Here is a 22,528-nt window from a genome sequence, read left to right as displayed (position 1 = left end):
CATGTAGAAATTATAGCTTTTGGTTACTATTCTTAGACATAAAAATGAAAATACCAGCAATTGAAGGGATTAATACAGGAAAAAAAAAAGCAAGTTTAAAATTTTACCTTAAATAACTGCCAAAGATTTACTCAGTGTTACCATTTTCCTTTTTCCTGGGACTTTCTTTTCACCTTCCAAATATTCTGAAACATTCTTCGAATTTTGCTTGTTTCTATTAAAAACTTTACTGATGAATCAGTTGCTGACTCATGGGTTTTAAAGCTAAAGTTTTATGGCATCCTGAGTTTCCAGTATAAGAAATTCATATCCCTACTCCACCTTGTGGTACCCAAGGAAGCCAGCCAACACTGCAACTATAGTCATGCCCCACATAATGATGTTTCAGTCAAGGACAGACTGCATATATGACGGTGGTCCCATAAGATTAGTACCTTATGTCCTAGGTTTATAGTAGGCTATACCACCTAGGATTGTGTAAGTACACTCTGATGTTCACACAACGACGAAATGGCCTAACGACGTGTTTCACAGAATGTATCCCCGTCATTAAGTGACACGACTGTACTCTGGTTAGTCTCATGCTTTTCACATTAAGTTTAAAGGACAGACTGTTACTCACCTAACTCATGTTCTTCTTCAGGATCACCATAAATCACAACAGCATCATACATACAGTTTTGGTTAAATTTAGTAGTGAGGTCCTCAAATGCCAACTGCACAAATTATCAACATAACCAGAGAAGTGGTCAAGGAAGAGAAGAGAGATACTTTAAAAGATTTCCTCTGTACATTAAAAGGCTCTCAGCCACACCGTCATATTCTGTTGATAGAAGTGTAAATAATTGCAGCTTCTTTGGAGAACAATTTGGCAATGACTACCAGGTTTAAGTGCACAAACCTTTTGACTCAGCAAGTCTACTTCTGGAAATTATATACATCCATATGTGTCCAAAAACAGTGACAGAGGCATGTACCAGCATTGCTGGTATGTGCAAAGACTGGAAACTCGCTAAAAGTCTGTTAATAGGGAACTGGTTCAAGAAATTATGGAACATCACACAATATAATTTTATGATGTTGTTAAAAAGAAGCTCTGTGGGCTCATTTGGAAAGATCCTTGAGATTTTTAAATAGAAAAAGCACTGCCAAGCAATATAAATAAATACATGTTTGTAAATGCTCAGAATCTCTCTCTAGGGATACCTTGGAAACTTATTAATGTTGGCCTTTAGGAGGTAGGAGGGGAGTTGGATGAGAAAAAGGCTTACTTTTCATTGAATTCTCTTTTAAACTGCTGAAACTTTTTAAACTACACACAAGGATCCCCTTTTAGAGAAAAAAAAAAAAGGCAAATAAAAGCTCCTAGTCATAATGGCAATTTAACAGTCCAGATGAAGCAAGTTCTCTCTTACTAACATAGCTAAGTTCTCCATGAAGTAAAGAGCTTCCTTAGTTGCTTACTGTTATAACGTGATTCTCTGGAGCATGAATGAACCAGTGACACCTTACATTCCTGGGATACAAGTCAGGAGAATCGGCAGAGTGAATTGCCCCTTCTTCCACCAACACATCCACACTCCCGCAACCTGAACCTGTGGAAGTGTTGGGAAAATCCAAAGCGAATGGCCAAAGGCATTCCCTCTTCCTCACCCACATATCAAAGAAAAACAGATGGGAATTAAACATCTGAAATTCATACCACCTTCCGAGTTCTTCCGTACAGCAGTAAAGATGAGCTCAAAGCCACTGCCGCTGTTTTCTGCATCAGAAACAAATGTAACTGTGGCCTCATTGGTCTCTGTCAGCAACGGTGAAGGCAATATGTCTCCACAGACCTTACCTTAAAAGAAAAGAAATTGAAATAAGATTACTAAAAAATGGCGGAAACAAACTTATACACATTTGTTTTCCTAATATTATCTTCCATGAACTCTCTGTTCTAAACACACCAGACCATTTAGTGGTCCCTTTAATCATTCCACACTCTCTGCTTCAATGAGTGTATATTCCATTCACTTTCTCATGTCTAACCTCACATATCCAAATTGTACTCATCCTTCAGGCCTAACTCAAAGTCCAGCTCTCCAAGAATCTTCCCAGACACCCACTGGAAATAAGACCCACCTCTTCTGAATCACCACAGCACATTTCCTATTCTATGTCACTTCCTACTTTGTGGTGCACCTTTAGTTACCTGACCAAACTGCTCATTAAAGCAGAAACTGCTTTTATTCTATATACATCCAGTACCTGGTATGATATCTGGTAAATGGTTTATTTTTAACAAATGATTGGTTAAAAAATGATTACTGGATAAATACCAGGCCTGAAGCATGAAATCATTTAGTCAATAAATATTATAACCTTAGCACAATATCTTGTTTATAGCATCCTATCAAATATTTGTGAAGAGATATTTGTCCTAACCACTGGCCTTATGGAGACCTAGAGACCAAGGTCTATACCAGCTCTAGAGACTCTCTATCATGCTTCACACATAATATTTCAATTAAAGTAAATATATCAGTTATGCTTATATAGATTATAAGGTATTCAATAAAATAAATGACATGAAATAATCTATTGTCAAAAGAAGAAAGAACATATTAAAACAACGTAAAGTTCAGCATGTTCATCTAATATATATAAACGAATATACATGAAAATGTTAACAGTTTATCTCTGGATGGTAGGATTATGAATGGTTTACATTTTCTTCCATTTGCTCATTTGTTTTTATAAAATTTTGCAAACATGCACCTGCTTTTGTTATAAAAATGAAAAAATAGACATGGACTTGAAAGGAAGTTTCTGACAACTGAGATCAATTTCATTCAATCCTGTTACTAAACTAGAGAAAGGAATAGAGAAAGTTCAGTCAATATGCTGGTCATTGGTTCCACTCTTAGCACACACACTCCCGCCCCTGCAAGAAGGGCACAGTTTGTAAGATAAAATAATTGCCCTGTGTGCAGAAATCTAATTTCAGATCTTTTAGCTCCTCTGTGGTCATTTCGATACTCTAAAATGACAAATGAAAATAAATGTAGCATACTTACTAATAAGCATTCCACTGCTTGCTTGTAAAGATACATAGTCATGGTCACATCCAACTTGATTTTCTACGTCTAAGCTTGTAAATTTTATCAGGATAATTTTATCTTCTGGTATCATTATTTTCCAGATACATAAGCTGGGCAGGAGAAGGTAGAGAAAGTATAATAAACGGCAGAGTCAAGTGTGACAAAAGATCTAATATCTGGGCTTTAGCTCATAACTCACCAATAATAAAATTTTTACAAGATATTAGAAGATAAAACATAATGGAAATTCCTTATGTGAGAATAATCTGTTTATGCTCGAATTGCTGGCATTTATTCAGCAAATAGAGGAGTATTAATTAGAGAATAGCCAGAAACCACCCTTTACATTTCTTTTAGTTATAAAATGCTAGAATATTGATCTACAAATTGAAGAAACCTAAGATTAATCTCTCTGTTCTAAGCTATTAGTCTAAGTGAAAATTCATGGGGCCAGCCTGGTGGCTAGAGGTTAAGTGTGGGCACTCCGCTTCGGCAGCCCAGGGTTCACAAGTTCAGATCCCAGGTGAGGAGCGATGCACCGCTTGTCAAGCCATGCTGTGGCAGTGTCCCATATAAAGTAGAGGAAGATGGGAATGGATGTTAGCCCAGGGCCAATCTTTCTCAGCAAAAAGAGAAGGATTGGCATCGGATGCTGGCTCAGGGCTGATCTTCCTCACAAAAAAAAAAAAAAAGAAAATTCATAATATTCACCCAGAAGTTTAATTATGAATTATGGATTGACCACATAGTATATGTTAACCTAACCAGCCACATCCTCCAAGGTGAGCCTAAGTCATAGTCCCTGGGGTTGCAATATCATCTCTCTAACTCTCGGCAAGATCAGCTGTGACCATTTACTAACATCTTTAGAAACATGTCTAAACATTTTGAAAGTAGTCTTACATAATTTAACACACAATCCTTTATCTTTATTTTCCTACATGAATTCATATATTATTCAAGAAAAGAAACCCCAGTGGGCCATAAATCCTTAGCATCTTCCATGAGTCACATTCATCTGAGTTCAAAGCAATCTTATCTGGAATCTAACATGTTGGAATGAACTTCTTTCTAAAACTCGGTATTCTTTATCAACAACCTTAGACCTGTTAACAGCCCCGCTGCCCTCTAAGTAATAAATGTTCGGGACTGTAGGAGTTATCCAACTCTTTTATATCCAGTTTCCAAAAACCAAATGCAATAATTCTTACCAAACATCTCCTCCTTAACCAGAAAATCCTTGACTTACTCTTTTTCTATTCAAGCCCATCATCCTGAACATAGATGTAAAAATAGGCTGCCTAAAATATTATTAAAATCACCTTTTAAGCACTTCAATTTAAAAAGCAATAAGCTGCCTAAAATATTATAAAGCTCACTTTTTTAAAGCACTTCAATTGAAAAAGCACTCCACATTTATCATCCTTCTTGAGACTCATTACACCCCTCTGAAGTAGACAGGAGAGAAATTACTCTCCTTTCTCCAAATGGGAAAACTCGGCATTGATATTAAAAGACTCATCACATCTCATATAATAGGAAATATAGTTTAGGCTTTATGACTTCAAAGGCCAGTATTTTCTACTGATTTCATCAAATTATTTTCTGCCTTAAAATCTCTAACTCTGAGATGGAAAATAGATTTCAAATCATATGCCAACCTTGATTTATTGTTAGCAATTGCTGCATTAAAAAGGATTCTGACATCTAGTCAAGCGAAGTGAATGAGGAGTACCAAAATTAATCACTGATTTATTCATTCAAATATCTATTGAGCATTTATGATATGCCAGGCACTATTCTAGGCTCTAAGAAATGCAATGTCTCCCACGGGCATGGAAGGAAGGAGATCACCTGAGGGCCATGTATCTGCCATTTCTGAGAGTCTAGCTACCATCTACCATATAAAGATAGGCTTGGAGGGACTGTATAACTCCCTGCTCCTTCTCCACATTATCTCTTTCTCCCTTACCATTAGCTAATTAACTCCATTTGGCATTTACAAGACCCTTCCACCATTCAAGGCTGCTTAGTACGCTGGAGAAGTCACTAGGTATGAGAATTGGCTCCATACCTTATTAACATTTCTAAAACATGTCTTTTCACATTTGAACATTCTAAAATCAGAAGGACCTCACAATGGAGTCTTACAATTCTGTTAGACCCGGATTGAAAGAGTTCTTCCAGAAAGGACTTGTATTCACTTTGGCCAGTCACCTGGGGGCACTCTCAGCTGCACGCTACTTAATTTTTCTGCTTGAAGAGTTTTGGACTTCACTGGTGGTAGGAATTTTAGACTGTAGACCTGCATGATTCAAATTCTCAGGGAGGATTTCTATCCCTCCCTACATTCAGTGCCAAGGTTGAGGCATGTAATTTTCCACATGGGTGGGCTTACGCATTGTTTAGTCTTACACTGAAGGTATAGCCTTTGGTGTCCCAGCTTTATATGGAGATCTCCCAATTTGGGTATTTTGTTTTCTTTATTGGTGGTACATAAAATAATGATGGATTTTACAACCAGTTTGTTTTAGACTTGTTGAAATATAGTACAAATTCATGCTAATACTGAGTTGCAATGTTGCTGGAAGTCTTCTTCTTCTCTCTAGTTGACTTCTTACTTTAGTCCCTACAAGCTATTTAATATCTTCTTAACTATTTAATCTCAACTTCATCCCCTCAACTTGAAGCAATTGAAAACTTTTAATTACCAGAACAGCATCTAGTGTAAATTCCTTCAACTTTCCCACAGATTACCTTAACATTTTTGGTTGCTTTTCCAGAAAAGAAATTATTCTTCCTTCTTTCCAAAGCTCAACCTTCTTTATTTGGTGTGCTCTTATGAAACTTGCTTCACATATACACGTATTTCTTTCAACTTATCACTCTTACTCTCTTCTGCCCATAAAGACAGTTAAGCCTACCCTTCCAAACAACAACAAAGCCCTCCTTCTCTTGACCCTGCTGCCCTATTACCCAAAAGCCACTGTCTAATCTTCCTCCTTCTCTTCACTGTTTAATTGTCTTCCTTGTCTCAAACAATGGCAGCTCCATCCTTCCCATAGGTCAAAAAAATCTCAAGTCGGTCATAAGGCTCCCTCCTCTTAAAACCCAAATTTTCAACTCATTCGCAAATCCTATGGCTCTACCACTTCTCACCACCTTTACTCTTACAAACCCGCTCAAAGCCATCATCCTTACCTGGATTATTGCAGTAGCTGGTCTGTCAGCTCTTCGTCTTGCCTGTCTACAATCTATTTTCAAAACCACAGCCAAAATGATCATTTTAAAGTGTCAGATCATGTTCCTCCTCTGCTCAAAGTCCTCCAGTGACTCCATATCTTACTCACAATAAAATCCAAAGTCTTTCTTATGTCCTTTAAGTTGGGCAACCACTAATCGCAACCACATCCCTCCACTCTCACTTAGCTCTAGCTCTCTGATCTTGCTGTTCCTCAAATATACCAAGAGTTTTCCTGTCTTACACATGCTATTCCTTTTGCCAGACTGTCTCTTCCCAAGATGACCATCTGATTCTCTCCCTCAACTTACTCAAGTCTTTGTTCAAATACCATCTTTATAGTGCAGTCTTCCCTGACCACCCTCTCTAATATTGCACAACCCAGCACTCTCTACCCCTCTTTCTTGCTTTATTTTTCTCCATAGAACTTACCACTTTCTACTATTATACTTACCATTATTTGTATTATTCCCACTCTCCACCTTCCAACTTTCAACTTGCCCCACAAAGGAAAGCATTTTTGTCCTTTTCGTTCACTGCTGTATTACAGGCACTTCAAATAGTGCCCGACACGTCGTAAGGCCTCAATAAAATTTTTTGGACTATTTGGTGAAGGAGAGATACCAAGTCTTCAACAATCACTTAACCCATTATGAATATAACGTTTGATCCTACAATTCCACCGAATCATCTCCCAAATTTTGAATTGCCATATCCATTGGCATTTTATGTGAACTCATTTTGACTCTTGCAATATCTGATACTACTAACAACCCCCTTTGTCTTGAAAGTCTTTCTTGCAGAGATCTCTTCAATACTTCATTGTCTAAGTTGACTCACGGGTTCTCTGTGTTTGACAATAAATTGGCTGTCATCTGCATAAGTCTCTTACTCAATATATAAATGCTTTCTGGAATCTCACCCATAGCTATCCATGCTCTGCTCAAATACCCACTAATAAAGGAAATTCATTATCTTTTGAGGCAGGGCACTAAGTCTCAGAAATCTCTCAAATTAGAAACTACTTTATATTGGATTGAACACTGCCTGCTTCTAACATGTACCCTCTGCTCCTTATTCTCAGCTCTGCAATTAATTCTGCTTCTCTAGTAGCCTTTCAGACAAACCAAGACAGTTCCTTTCTCCTCTTGAGTCTTCTTTGGACCGAAAATATTCCTAGGTCCTTCCACTGTATCTCCCAAGATGCTGTTTTGAACTTCTTTTCATCTTGGTTATTGTCCATCAGGTAATTTCCAGGTTAGCAATGTCCCTCTCTAAAGACTGTACCTAGAGAATTCCTCCCTACTCTCTCCACGCAGGACCCTAATAAAACAGGACTCTCACTCTTGTTCTGGATGCTATTATTCTCGAAGTTTAAGCAAAGATGGCAAAGGCTTTATTGGTATTATATTAAAGCTAGGTTGACTCACAGAAAGTCAACGTAGACTCAAGCCTTTTAAGTATGGGCCGCAATTAAGCCAGATCATTTCCATCCTATACTTGTAACAAATATTTATATTCATTTTACATTAATTTTATAAATTACAATCTCACCACCATTTTAGCTTTCCGTTGCCTATGTTATAAAGTCTAAGCTTCTTCACATAGAATTCAAGATTCTCTACAACTAAGGCCTTACCATCCTTTTTATCTTTTTTGTCCACTGCTACCCTAGTTCCTATTTACATTAACATTGCTCTCCAGCTGCACTGGGATACACATTGTCCAAACACCCCTGATATTCTCCACCTCCATGACACTGCCTACACACAATTCTTTCTGCCTGGAGTGATCTGTAGAAATCTCCCAGATATTACAGCTACAAAAGACTTCATGAGCTACAAAATCATAACTACTCTTCAATGCCTAGTTTCAATACCACCCCCTTTACTAAAGCATTCCTACTCCCCATCCCTCCCAACCACAGTACACACATACCTCAAAATCACTGCAGTGGGAATTAGTTTTTCCATTTTCCATAGTACCAACATACCCGGGTAGTGTGAATTATAAAGCTTATTTCATCTTCTTTTATAGTATAGCTGTTTTTGTCCAGCTCTCTTCTCCTATAAACTTGTTATGATTATAAACTCATAGAACAGTCATTTACCTTTGAATACCTTTCAGTGCTCAATACAATTTTAAAAATGAATGTAGAAGACTTAAGGAAATGAGATACTTGCAAAACTAATTTCTAAAGCTTAAAGATATCTTTAGCCATATAGAAGGCAAGGTATATAAACAAAAATGTCTAAAGATACTGAAGCTTATAAATAGTAAACTATTTTCCACCTTCTAGGCAACAGTTAACAAAATATTACCATTATTAAGAAAATAAGTGGGACAGGATAAACCACTAAATTCCCATAACAACCTCACTACCAGATGCTGTTAATGTTAGATATTCAAATACATCAATTCAGGTAAGCTCTAGTCTCAATACCACTTGTGTTGATGATGTGTATTAATGCATATCAGAAATACCAATTAGCAAATATTTGCCAAATAAAAAATATCAGGTGAAACATATAGACTTTTATGTTAGTCAGATAAAGTAATTAGATACTAAATAAAATTGCCAAAACATAGCCCCTTAAATGGCCTGATATGGAGTGGTGGGGGGAACCCCAGGAATCCTTCCTACCGGGGATACATACCGATTATGAGACTAGTTGCCCTCTTTCAAATGGGGGTAATGAATCTTCCCATTTTCTCCAAATAACACTGTTCCCTGAGGTCTACAATCTTCCAAAACATAGAAAAAAGACTGATTATTTACCTTAGCTATGGAAAACATTTCAAGACATATGGTAGAGAGTCAGCTTGATGCTGTACAATTTATACTGTGTAATTTATATTTATGGGAATGCATATATTTTTAGGTGCTATGACCTAGACACTGTATTTGCAGACTTCATTAGGAAAATTTCTAAATCATAATGTTTTCTTTTTTTTAATGTAATAGTTTTATTAATTAACCATTTGACATACTTCTGCAATTCTTTTCCCCTACATTTTTTGAGGTATAATTGACATATAACATTATATTAGTTTCAGGTGTACAACATAATGATTTGATATTCGTATATATTGCAAAAGGATTACCACAATAAGTCTAGTTAACATCCATCACCACAGAGTTACATTTTTTTTTCCTTGTGATGAACTTTTAAGAGATCCTCTCTTAGCAACTTTCAAATATGCAATACAGCATTATTAACTATAGTTACCATGCTGTAAATTACATCCTCATGACTTATTTATTTTATAACTGGAGGTTTGTATCTTTGGACACCCTTCACCCGTTTCCCCCTCCCCCAACCCACCTCTGGCAACCACCAATCTGTTCTCTGTATCTATGAGCTTGGTTTTTTGTTGTTGTTGTTAACTCCATATATAAGTGAGATCACGTAGTATTTGTCTTTCTCTGTCTTATTTCATTCAGCATAATGCTCTCAAGGTTCATCCATGTTGTCACAAATGGCAAGATTTCTTTTATTTTTATGGCTGAGTAGTATTCATAATGTTCTTTTGTTTATCTGAGTTCTTCAGATTTAACATTTATCCAATTTTCTCAAATCATGAGTCACACTGAAGCTGTCAAATTTATAGTATGGAACTAATATGGTGTTTTCCCATCTCTAACTAGGATGTCCCGGGTTATAATAAAACAGCTTTGTATAAAGATACTAAAGTAAAAGTACACAAATTTTAGCAATGACACGGCAAGTCTCTATTATTCACTCAGAAATTTCAGACACCAGTATCACATTTTAATTGTTGGATGCTAGAAGAAATAAGTAACTAGAGGATGAGAAGCTTAGAAAGATGATCTTAAAGAAGTGTTATTTAAATAAATTACTTGTCACATTCTGATATTCATTTGACTGTGGAATTAGAGATTATTGCCTGATTTTATTGTCCTTTTAAAATATTGTTATCATTAACCTTTGTTCATGGCTTGTTAACCCTTTAACCTTCTCTTCCAGGTGATGAAAATTCAATAGAACGGACACCAGGCGAGAATTTCCCCCTGCAGTAATGGCAACAAACTGAAAACTTTTACTCTGAAGACCAAAAGAAAGCAAGCTGAGAGCCTGCTCTAGTCAGAGGTAGCACTGGTGTTCAGCTGGACCAACATCAGTAATGCTTCTCAAATCACCAGCTAGGTGGCTGATCTTCGACTACAATGAAGGAGGGATGGACAGAACACTATGTTCTGTTGCTCCGGGTCCTGGCCTCTAAAAAATTGGTTCTTTGGGGCCGGTCCGGTGGCGTAGTGGTTAAGTCTGTGTGCTCCGCTTCGGCAGCCCAGGGTCCACAGGTTCAGATCCTGGGCACAGACCTACACACCACTTGTCAAGCCCTGCTGTGGTGGTGCCCCATATAAAGTAGAGGAAGATGGGCAAGGATGTTAACCCTGGGCCAATCTTCCTCAGCAAAAAGAGGAGGATTGGCAACAGATGTTAGCTCACAGCTAATCTTCCTCACACACACACAAATTGGTTCTTTTACTAAACTACTTGTTCCCGTGAGTTGTGTACGCTTATGCCTCTTTATTCTGCAGAGGCTGCCCCCTGTACCATTTTCTTGTGCACACGCTGCCCCTTGGCATGGCAAGCCTTCTGGTCCCTCAGAACTGAGCCCCTCAGTGCTCTTACAGCTCTCTGGCTTACCTGCACTGTATCTTTTATCACAGCTATTTACTTCTCTGTCTCCCCAAGTAATTGGAAAGATCCTTGATGGCAGGTTTGGCATCTCCACACCCATATTTACCCAATCTAGATTTTAGTGCCACAGAACAAAAATAACTCTTCAAAGCCCCCCTTATTTTCCTACTGTTGCCAAGTAAAATTATCAAAGGTTAATGGAAAAAGAGGAAGAGAGATGATTTATTCTTTGTGCTTTCAAGTAGTTTAAAGAAAAAAAAATATGTCAACTGGATAAATGAAGAAGGAATCCTGTGATGATTCAATTCTCAAAGGCTATTTTCAAATTTCATAAATCCAAAAAATAATCTCAGAAAATCTACACGAACATAAACTTGAAGATCCAACTGGTGTTCAAGTTAAATTGACAGATATCAGTGCTCATGAATTCAGAGATAGAAGCTTATATACATTGGATTAGGAATTGAAATCCAGCCATTCTTGCTTTCTTTTAAAACGTAGTTCTGATTATATCTGTAACATATCAGAGAAACTATTCTTTAAATAAGCATGAGCAATTTTTGATTTGGAATGAAATGAGGAAGGAAGAATTCACAGAAATTACACCCACCTGTGAATATGTTCTGAGTGATAAAATCCATCAACTCAAATACTTTGGAGAAAATGCCAGCTGATGCTCTTCTATGGTTATTTCTTAAAGGAGCCCAATCGGTAGCACAACCAACTCCCCAGGACGTTATCCCAACAAGGACCCAGATTCCATTGTCTCTTCTACAAACAAGCGGACCTCCAGAGTCCCTCTTTTATAGCAGCGAAAGGGAGAAAATTTGTAAATATTCACAGGTTAAAAATATTCTAGCAGGTCCACACATATCAGCATTCATCTCAAAGAGAGATTAGAGGCATATAAGCCCACTGGTCATTGTTCATCAATAATTTTTTTGTTTCTTCACCATTAGTTTCAAGGTGCAGTCTTTTTGCCCAGATGTAACTTCCTTCCAACTATTGCTTGCAGTCTTGTCAAGCTAACATTTAATCTCTCTCTTCCTCCTACCTTTTTGGGAACAATCATATACATTCCAAAATCAGCAGGAGGAGGGGAAATTTCCAGATATATGCTTCCACTACACCTGGTCACCTGCAATTGCTGGGAAAGACTAGGTCATATCCCAAGACTACAGCATCAGTGAATAGAGTCCCCAAGGTCAATCAATGGCTCAAGGCTTTGAAAACAGAACACTTGGGAAGCCTAATTTTGTCCCAGGGGCTATGTGTAAAGGACTGTTGGCTCTCAGACTAAAGGATAAGGAACCCACAATTCCAGGGTCCTTTCTTTAATAATCCTTCAGAATAATAAGCTGCTTTGAGAACACGTGTCAATTTTGTGTTGGATTAAACCCTGCTCAAAAGGCATAAAATTCTTTGAAGGCTTCATCTGAAAAAGGATTGCCTGAAAAGGATGCAGACTAGACAAAGCACCTTTGTGTTTCAATTTAGAAAGTGGCATAATTATAAATGTCTATCTCCCCCCTCCCAAACTCCTCCTGGTCTTGATACCCTCTAGGAGAAAAAAATCAAAAAATTTTTCCAATAGATAATTTCAGGGAGCTTCCCACAGCAGTTTCAAGCTACTTGGCTTTCCAAGTAAATTATCTTCTCTATTTAAAACTTAAAATGGGGCTGGCCTCGTGGCTTAGCGGTTAGGTGCGCGCGCTCCACTACTGACGGCCCCGGGTTCGCATCCCGGGCGCGCACTGATGCACCACTTCTCCGGCCATGCTGAGGCTGCGTCCCACATACAGCAACTAGAAGAATGTGCAACCATGACATACAACTATCTACTGGGGTTTTGGGGGAAAAAAAGGAGGAGGATTGGCAATAGATGTTAGCTCTGAGCCGGTCTTCCTCAGCAAAAAGAGGAGGATTAGCATGGATATTAGCTCAGGGCTGATTTTCCTCACAAAAAATAAATAAATAAATAAACAAATATTAAAAAAAAACTTAAAATGCATGTCTTGGGCAAATTGGTCTCCCTTTCCTCTCTACATCTTGTAAAGGTTAGTCTTCTTTGTGAAGTTGTGTCAGCCTTGGGAGATCATTGCCATTCACAACATCTTTTACCCAACAGTTACTATAGCTATGCAATCTTTGGTCAAACTCTGTGTAAACATTGAATTTTGCACTAAAGGCTAAAAAAAAAAAAAAATTTTACAATGTTTAACAAAAGGTATAATAAAAAATAATTCACAGCTGGACCTAATCAGCTTGCCAAAGTGGTCACCTTGCTTCATTCCATTAGCTTGGAGATGTTGCAATTTTCCTTCCCTCCTCTCCTCCCAAAAAAGAGGTGTGGGGTTAAGAATGGGCATGGGACAGGAAAGAATTCTCTCAGCCCAGGTCAAGTAAACTTTTTCAGTAGAAGCCAGGCGGAAAGAAAGGGAAAGGGGAATTTTGAAGACGTAACTCCCCAAAAGCAGCTCACGGAGAAAGGCAGAATCCACTATCATCCACATGTTACTGAATAACAGCTGGTTTATGCTTTTTACCTGGCAAGTGTTCTTTTCCCCATGAGGAAAACTGGCACAAAGTGTGGTCCTTCCCAAGGGAAGAAGGGTCATACTCTTGAGCACAGTATTACATGTTCTGTCATCCATGATGGGAAGTTCCACTGCTTGCAGGACATTTGAATATTCTGATGCTGTGTAGAAGAGACTAATACGTTAGTCAACAATTGTCGTTATTGAAACAAATCAATAAGAAGCCTACAAGTTTAAAACTATTTAAAACAGATGTTTAACCAAAAATGTAGAAGTCATTTTTTCTAGTTGTAAAGTATATTCTTTCCTAAAACCATATACGCGATAAATGACATTTTTAAAAAATTCAGCCCATTTTTTTTTTTTTTAGGTAACATAGGCAATTGTGTCTTCTCTGAATATATGCTTGAATGTTTCCCTACAAGGAAAACTTTAATCAATAAAGCAATATTTTGTAAAATTCTTTACTTTTTAAAAAATCACAATATTAAAGTTAAGAAAGCTTAACTATTGTTACTATTTCCTGATTATCCCTTTACTGTAGTCTTCTTCATCCATTATAGTTACCTCCAGGTTCCTTTATCTGACACACCAAACCAAAATGGTGGCATGAGGAGTTTTACGTAAAACCTTAAGTATAGACTTTTCTATGGTGAAGACAACCAGAAATCTTCACTGAGTCAGAACTTAGGGGAAAAAAAAAAATCCAGGATAAATGTATTGCTCATGGCCAACAAAATTCCTGCTTCCACTGGGCATACAAAGGGGCCTGGAAAAAATATTATTATAATTCTTTTGATGCCTCTTACTCTCTGAAGTCTTGCCCCATCCACTGGCCATGCAAATAATCCATTCTTCAAATTTATCATCTCTATGGGGAATACAGCTCGGCTGAATAGCAATTCCTGAAAAAATAAATAAACGAATAACAAAAAATCACCAGGTTCACAGACAAGTAATCCTAAATATATTTGGAAAATGACATCCAGGTGACTTCATGGCTTCCACACTTTCTTCCTAAATGTAATGTTGACATATATTTTCAAAGTTTTCCTCTCTCATAAAAAACTATTTCATATTTATAGAAATTTAGAAAAAAATGCAAGAAAAGTAAAATAGGGAAAAAAATAACCCATTGTCATACATACCACAATGACTCCCCCAAAATACTAACATTTTAGGGTGTGCCCTTGCTCTTAAGGGACAGTTTTTCATTCAATAGTAATTGAGCACTACTGTGTAGCAAGCACTCTTCTAGACCTCAGTGAAAAATAAAAAAGATCCCTGCCCTGGCAGAACTTACACTTGTGTTTGTGGGAGAAAGGGAATACAAACAATAAATATGATAACTTAGTTGTTAGGTAATATGTGCTCTGGAAAAATCAGAGCAGGGTAAAGAAGATGAGAAGTCTGGGGATTAGGGAGGATGCATAGGAGATGTAATTTTAAATATGGTAGACATGACAAGTCTCATTGAGCAGGCAACATTTGAGCAAAGCCTTGAAGAAGCTGAGGGAAGGAACCATGCAGTTATCTGGGTGGGAAGCAACTGAAGAAGAAACACAATGGGAAGTCCCTGCAGTGGAATCATGTTATATATGTTTGAGGAACAGTGGGGAGGCCAGGATGCCTGGAGCAGATTAAACAAAAGAAAGTTTAGTAACAAATGAATAAAAAAGAGGTTAGATGTATGGCTAGGAGGAGGGAGAAGTCAGATGACAAGAACACTGGTTCCCATCTGAGTGTAATGGAGAACCATTGAAGTGTTTTTAACAGAGTGACAATCTGACTTACATTTCAAAAAGTATTATTCTGGCTGCTGAGTTAATAATAAACATTAGGGATGAGAAAGTGGAAGCTGGAGATAATTTAAGAAACCATTAAAATTAACCCAGGCAAGGAATGATGGTAATCTGGAACAGGATGGTAAGAGCAGAGAGGGTGAGGCAGAAGCAATACGATTTTTCTGATGTATTAGATGTACAGTGTGAGAGAAAGAAGAATGAAGGATGAGTGCAGAATTTTTAGCTTAAACAACTGGAAGGGTAGAGTTGTCATTAATCAAGATGGAAGACCATGGGTAGAGCAGATTTAGGATGTCAGGGATAATCAGGATTTTGCTTTAAACATTACTATGTTTATATTAAACTGGTACAGAATTAATAAACACAGTTTTCTCCATTTTTTATAGTCTAACTTTTTCCCTACTTACCAAACTTGACTTTGTGTTTTAGATACAGCAGGGCAATATCAGAACTCATATAGCCAAGTCTGTTGTATTCAGGATGGATAGTAATTTTTGAGACAGGAATATCCTGCTCTTGCTTATCCTTCTGAAAGAGGTTGCACTCCCCCGCAGTCACAGTCAGACTTCTAATTTGCTTCCTAAAACCAAAGAAAAATGTTCCAATAAGTAGCTGTTTCTCCTAGGAAAGATTGTCTTGTTTTCATGTAATTAAATGAAAAGTGATTACTGTACCTTTAAGCATTTCTAAGTCTTAAAAGAAGATATACCTTTATTAGTGATTATTACCAACTGTCATAATTCCCTATAAATTATAGGAATCATAAAAAGTCATGGTTTTCAGTCATGGAGTGTTTACATTTTGTGAACTCTTTCTGCTACCATCAGTTGTCTTTCTGCACAAAATATTTGTGTGGCTCCTTTTCTTTTTTTACTCATAAACCAGTCTAAATACGCTCTACCATTTTTAACAAGATATAAAAGTTCCTAGAACTGTCCTTCATTTCCTCATATTAATACCCTCTTTTAATCTAGCCAAATGTGTTATTTCCAAAGTATATTTTCCCTCCTAATGACTGAAGCTCAGATTAAAACTTTGGAGCAACCATTTAACATTTGACATTAATACTTTATTAGAATAGGTAATTATTTTTCCCCACCACTAACTCCACACATTATAGATAACGTCTGGGGTCTCTGATTAGTAGGGCAGGAAGCATGGGAAATCTGGGGACAGACACAAGTTTCTGGGGATCAGGAAGGTCAGTGGGTGGGTAGACCAAATGCCAAAATTAAAAAAGGGGATTAGGATTTAATCTTGCATGGTTCTTAGAGCATCAAATCTCCCAGCCCTATCACCATGAATCAAAGTTTGACAAGTAATGGAAATCCACAACTTACTCATGAAGGCTAACCAGGCAGCGTGCTGCTGTAATCAGATCATCTTGAATCAAGCTTCCTCCACAGAAGTGGTGCTCACCTAATTTTAGGGAGACCTGCCCGAGAAGAAAGTCACAAACACAACTCCCCATAGATGTCGTCGCCTTCAAAAACATTTGAAATCTACTCTTCTAATATGGTATAACATTCTTAAAATACTGATATAAATTGGTTAGTAAGATATTTCCCATGAAGTAAACTTTTTGTCAGAAAAGTCAAGTGGGGTCAAGAGAAAAACTACGTTAACCTGGAGTCGCGATATTTGAAACAAAGGAAAAAATTCGCCGTTTTCTCATTAAGAAATCAATGCCTTCATTATACTGACCTGCCACGGATGTCGACCAACTGTTGAATTTCTCCAATGGAAAGTTCTAGAAAGGAACCCAGATTCCAAAACCGTTTTGGAACTTTTCAAATCAGCTGCACGAATCCCACACTTCAGTCCTGCGTGGGAGAGCACATGTGTGCGCACAGAGCACCTTATTTAAGGTACACTTTATCAAGAGTCCAAGTTCAGATTTTCCTGGCCTGGCACAGATGTTCTGCTATTACTCAGCTGCAGGCTATCCCCTTTCTTTTCTCGAGATGTTCTTGAGACTATCCCACAATCACCCCAGGTTGACTAGAACTTGCTTCACGACTCCTTTGCCCCTTCGCAGCCTGTGCTGCCTTAACTAGAAAAGACCTGGGGGCAGGATGGGCCAGCTCTCCCTTTGGTGACTCCCTTTGGGCTTCCTCCGGGGGGATGCACAGTACATAATTTAGGTTGTATTAAAGACACTGGAGAAAAACATATGCTACTCTCACAGAGAGATATTTGGCTTTAAGTTACTTCTACTTGGTTATTGTTCCTTGGAGGAGGTTCCTTAGCAAAAGCATGGCTAGGAGATGTGCCTATAAACTTGAAGTCCAGAATCTAAAGAATTTCACAAAGAAAAGCTGGCCTAGGCCCTTCCTTGGGCACACCGGGGCCTGCACTCCGCCCCCTCACCCTTCCTCCTTCCCGGCCTAGGGAGGAACGCGGGCTCCCTCTCCAGCGCTCGGCTCCTGCCTGCAGCCTCGGCGCCCAGGCTCCGGGCTCACCAGGCTTTGGGGGAGGCCGATGGCGAGCCACAGCGGCACAGCAGCTCCAGCCAGCGCCCGCGCGCGGGGACCGGCGCGTCTCCCTCGGTCGCAGGCTGCGGAAACCGGGCGAGGAAGGCGGGCCCCGTGCGCCGCAGGCCCCCCCGCTCCCCGCAGCCCGCCCGCCGCGCTCTTCACTCCCGCCCGCGGCGCCGGGCTCGCTGCCTTCCCTCCTCAGCATCGTCCCGAGCCAGCCGCTGCAGCTCTGGCCGCGCCGGGCGTCATGGCAACCCCACCATCCGCCTCTACACGCAGGCGCGAGGTGCCCCACGGCTGGTGGGCCGCTGCCACGTGTGCAGGGGGACCCTACTGACAGACGCCGGGGCAAGGTGGTCAGCCACCCAGAACGCCCGCGCAGACGAATTCTGTCCTAGACCAGGGAGCGTACCCCAAGCCCAGGGGCAAGGAAGCTGGTCAGAGACACGAGACACAGGCAGGCTGACTCCTGTAAGAAGGAAGATTCATGAAAGCTTAACGAGTACTTAGTAGTACTGCCTCTGCTTCTAAGAAACTTGCTGAAGCCCTGGACACTCAAGAGTTTTCCGAGTGGATATGAAAGATCAGGTTTATGCGGCCATTCCTTTCTGGGTTGCAGTAATATCAGCTTCAGTGGAATGAGCCAAAGCTGTATGATCCATCATTTAAGATTATTAAAATGAATTCATTGCTAAGATTATCGTGTCAGCATTTTTTCCATCAATATTATTTTGTAATAAGTTAGCTTGAGATTGGGAGAGGCATAAAGCTACAATTTGTAACGGATTTATATATATATATGTGTTTTTTTTTTGAGCAAGATTGGCCCTGAGCTAACATCTGTTGCCAATCTTCCTCTTTTTTTTTTTCTCTTTTCTCCCCAAAGCCCCTGTATATAGTTGTATATCCTAGTTGTAGGTCCTTCTAGTTCCTCTGCGTGGGACGCCACCTCAGCATGGCTTGATGAGCGGTGAGTGTGTCCACACCCAGGATCCGAACCAGCGAACTCTGGGCCACCGAAGCCGAGTGCGTGAACTTAACCGCTCTGCCACGGGGCTGGCCCCAAGTAACGGATTTATATTTTATCAAAAAATTAGGGCACGGCTCAGTGGACATTCCATGTATTCAACTAACCTGGACACCAAGCCCCCAGGCCCAGTCGTCTCACTTCTGTGTAAGAAAAATAAAAGCTCCTGAGGGAGGAGGGTAAACAGACTGAGGGAGACAGGCAGGAGGTAGACAGGTGGACGGGAAAACAGAAGACAGTCAAGGTGGAGGGAATGCAGGTAGCAGGTGAGGATCAGCTGGGGGCAATGACCGCTGTAACTGCAGAAGGGAACAGGTGAATGGGAACCTTTTGGTGAAAAGCTTATAGAATTTGATTGTCACCCAGGCTTGAAACACACGTCTCAAACCTTCTTGTCTCATGAACCTAAAAAGGATTTCTGTGATTTTTATGTCCCAAGTCTTACTACACTGAAAGTTTCTAGAGCTGCACTGCCTGACACGGTGGACACTAGCCATATGTGGTTATTTAAATTAAAGGTAACCAATATTAAATCAAATTAAAAATTTAGTTCCTCAGTCACACTAGCTACATTTTAAGTGCTCAGTAGTCACCTGTAGCTAGTGGCTACCGTATTGGACAGCACAGATATGGAACATTGCCATCATCAGAGATAGTGCTATTGGAGTGCACTGTTCTTGAGAGTAGCCTCATTTTATTTCAAGTATTTATTTTAAATAAAGATATGTTAGATGACAGTTTCACTGAGTAGATGATTCCTGGGTTTCAAGCTTGGGTGTCTAGGGGACACTGGGAGGGGGCTTGGTAAGGGAAGCACCTCTTAGGTGAAAATAAAGCACTGTACCTCCAGGCTTGAGGACAGATCAGGAAATCTCCAGATATTGTGGCTGCCTGACCAATGGCCCTCACCACTCTCACAAAGATTACCATAACCATCTAGGGCCCCAGGGCACACTATTCTCCAATAAAAGCTCAGACCCTCCAAATGGACCCAAACTCCTCTCTTTCTTCTTAGCAAGAGGAGGTCAGATTAAAACCACTACCAAGCCTTTACCAAGTAAAATGAGAAAAGGAAAGAAAAAATGAACACATCTGCAAGTGCAGTTGGACTCACAATGTTGAAATTCACGGCTAACTTTCTCAAGAGGCTCAGACCCTGTCTCCTTGCACTGTTCTGCATGTGGTGCACACAACTTTGCAGGATTTTCAGTGGTTCCTTTCACACCCAGAAGTCTCCATGGAGTTGAGCACTGTCTCATTTCCTGTTACAGCACAGCTCCCTTTGTTTCCAGAGTTCAAAACTCGCAGCATCAAGTGAGACTTTGTCCTATACAGACGATTGGTCCCTTACAGGACTAACAAAATAATGCCTTTCCATTAAATAGGAAAAGAGCCATTCAATATAAATTGCATACATATCCAATAGCCACGTAGTTTTAGACTTAAATTTGCTAGTAAGATGATGGCTTTAGTATAAGTTAAGTTTATGGTGATGTTGAAGTGTCCAAATGGAAGTGTTCTTTTAAAAAAAAAAAAAAAAAAACTTTAGAAAAGGTAAGGATGTCAGGGAGGGGCAGGGTGGGCTGGACTACCCCAGATTGGGCTTACGATGTATGGGAAATCTGCCTTTAATTTGAACATATCTTCCTTAGGGCAGGATAATAATGATCTGCTATTGGGGGCCTCTGAAGACTCTTGGTGGAAGGCCCAACTCTAAAAATAGTTGTAGAATTAGGAGTGTTAGGTGACTAGCCCACAAGCAACAAGCAAATTATGGGCAAAAAATGTTTTGTGTAAAAAATAAACTTACTTTATCATCCCAGCTAAGCCACTGGTCTAAACTCTAGAACCCTCTCCAAAGTCCCACAAGGCTTAAGATTCAGCACTAAGGGGATTACTGGTGACCTTAGAAACAGCAGTTTCATTTGAATATTTGTTGCAGGGACAGATATGACCGTGACGCAGAGGGAATGTGAAGGACGGAGGTAGAAAGAATGGGTGAAGACAATTCATTCAAATAGTCTGGCTGTGAAGGACAGAAAGTAATGTGGTAGCACCTAGAGACAAAAAGAAATGAAGGATTTTTTTCAAATGATTTTGATGGTAGTTATCTGTATACGTGTTTTAAAATAGAAGAGAATTGACAAGAGCCAGCAAAAGGAAGATATTAAAGATGAAAAAGAAAGAGGTTAAGGAATGGAATGAAGTTCTGCAAGAGGCAAAATAGGGCCCTCTTCTTCCACTGTAGCAAGAGGAGGGAGGGAAGAACTGGGTGCAGTGAGTTTGTAGATGGAGCGCAGGATATTGAGAGAGTACCTGTTTCCTACCCTGTATTTACTCTGTGAAGAAAGAGGTGAAGGCATCTACTCAGCAAGATGAGAGGAGGAGATCTGGAGTGGCTAAGTACTGAAATAGTCATTGTGGGGTATGGGAAAGAGAGCAGACACGGAGCAATACAGAACAAGGCAATGCATGAATGAAGGAAGGAAGATGGTCTTTTTTATTTTTAAAGCAGATTCTTAATGGTGACACGGATTTCAATGGGTACTAATCACTGAGCAGTTGAGAGATTGAAACAAGACAATTACTTTCATTGTATTTTATATAAAATAGACATTTACATAAATTTTATTTTGGAAAAACAAGGCAAAGTATACATAATCAGACTTAAATGGGAGAAATACTTCATGGGATATATTTCTAACTGGCACAGCAAAAGTAATAAAAATGTACATTTATATACAACTGATGAAATCAGGAAATAAAAGCATTATAAACAAGGAACAGGATGCAAGTCATTTCCCCTGACAAAAGGAGGGATTGGTGTGAGTTACAGCAAGTTAAATGATTTCCACATTAAAAAAGCCAGCCATGGCTTCTACAGATATTTTAATTCCTCAGGAGAAAAAAATGTTTAAATCTTTTTCCCCAGAAATATAACAAAATCACTAATTTTTATGTGTACAGACTGCAAAATAAGAGTAGTCACGGCTGCCATGTTAAAGCACTTAGGCAGCTCAGTCCCTTTTTGGGTTGTTTGTGTATGTGTTTTGTTGTGGTGATTATCTTAAGAATTTCTAAAACAAAGGGCAACATTTATCAGTTATCTCTTCAGGTGTAGAGATAACTGATCTACATCAGTTTCAGGACACTCATAGAGCTTGACAGTTCCATAGAACTAACCAGTCCTTTAATGGATGATAAATGGAACTGACACATTTGGTAACTTGCCCAGGGTGAGGTGGCTCCTCGGTGGCAGAGGCAGAAGTAGAACCCAGATCTCCCTATTCTCAGGCTGGTGCAGCCCCCTTATGGACAAGCAAGACAACCCCAAAAGGACATTATGCACATTGGACACTTCCAAATGTGATACACATGTACACCATGTGCACCACTGAGAATGGGAAGAAACTCCTGGATTTCTGGATATAGATATCTCTTTCCAGTTTGGGGTAACTGTTGATCTAAACTTACAAATTAGTGATGACTGTATATTGTGATGGGTGCTGATTTTATGAGTTGTATATGCTAAAGGTTTTAATTGAAAGGATCCTTGGTGATAAAAATGGAACATTTTTATACGAACCAATTGATAATTATGAGTATCATCGACTCTGTTGTATTATTTGATTTTACTGATATTAAACCATTCCTTTGATCGCAGTTATGTCTACTCTTTAAGTTG

General features: G+C 39.2%; 1 protein-coding gene across 1 annotated transcript in view; it reads right to left on the bottom strand.

The window, feature by feature from the left end:
• The window catches only part of OVCH1 (ovochymase 1), a 72,948-nt gene extending 54,927 nt beyond the window's left edge, over positions 1-18,021 (bottom strand). Inside the window, 12 exon segments of the mRNA XM_058557398.1 lie at positions 619-716; positions 1,465-1,595; positions 1,706-1,843; positions 3,063-3,196; positions 8,985-9,072; positions 11,608-11,797; positions 13,544-13,695; positions 14,344-14,439; positions 15,747-15,919; positions 16,680-16,774; positions 17,044-17,197; positions 17,663-18,021. Coding sequence (XP_058413381.1) covers positions 619-716; positions 1,465-1,595; positions 1,706-1,843; positions 3,063-3,196; positions 8,985-9,072; positions 11,608-11,797; positions 13,544-13,695; positions 14,344-14,439; positions 15,747-15,919; positions 16,680-16,774; positions 17,044-17,197; positions 17,663-18,021 — 1,808 coding nt within the window.
• Between the last annotated feature and the right edge of the window lie 4,507 nt (positions 18,022-22,528).

Source organism: Diceros bicornis, chromosome 17 (genome assembly GCF_020826845.1).
Source record: "Diceros bicornis minor isolate mBicDic1 chromosome 17, mDicBic1.mat.cur, whole genome shotgun sequence".
In the NCBI taxonomy this organism is placed as follows: domain Eukaryota; kingdom Metazoa; phylum Chordata; class Mammalia; order Perissodactyla; family Rhinocerotidae; genus Diceros; species Diceros bicornis.
The sequence above is the reverse complement of the archived record's forward strand: the minus strand, read 5'-3'. Positions and strand labels throughout refer to the sequence as shown.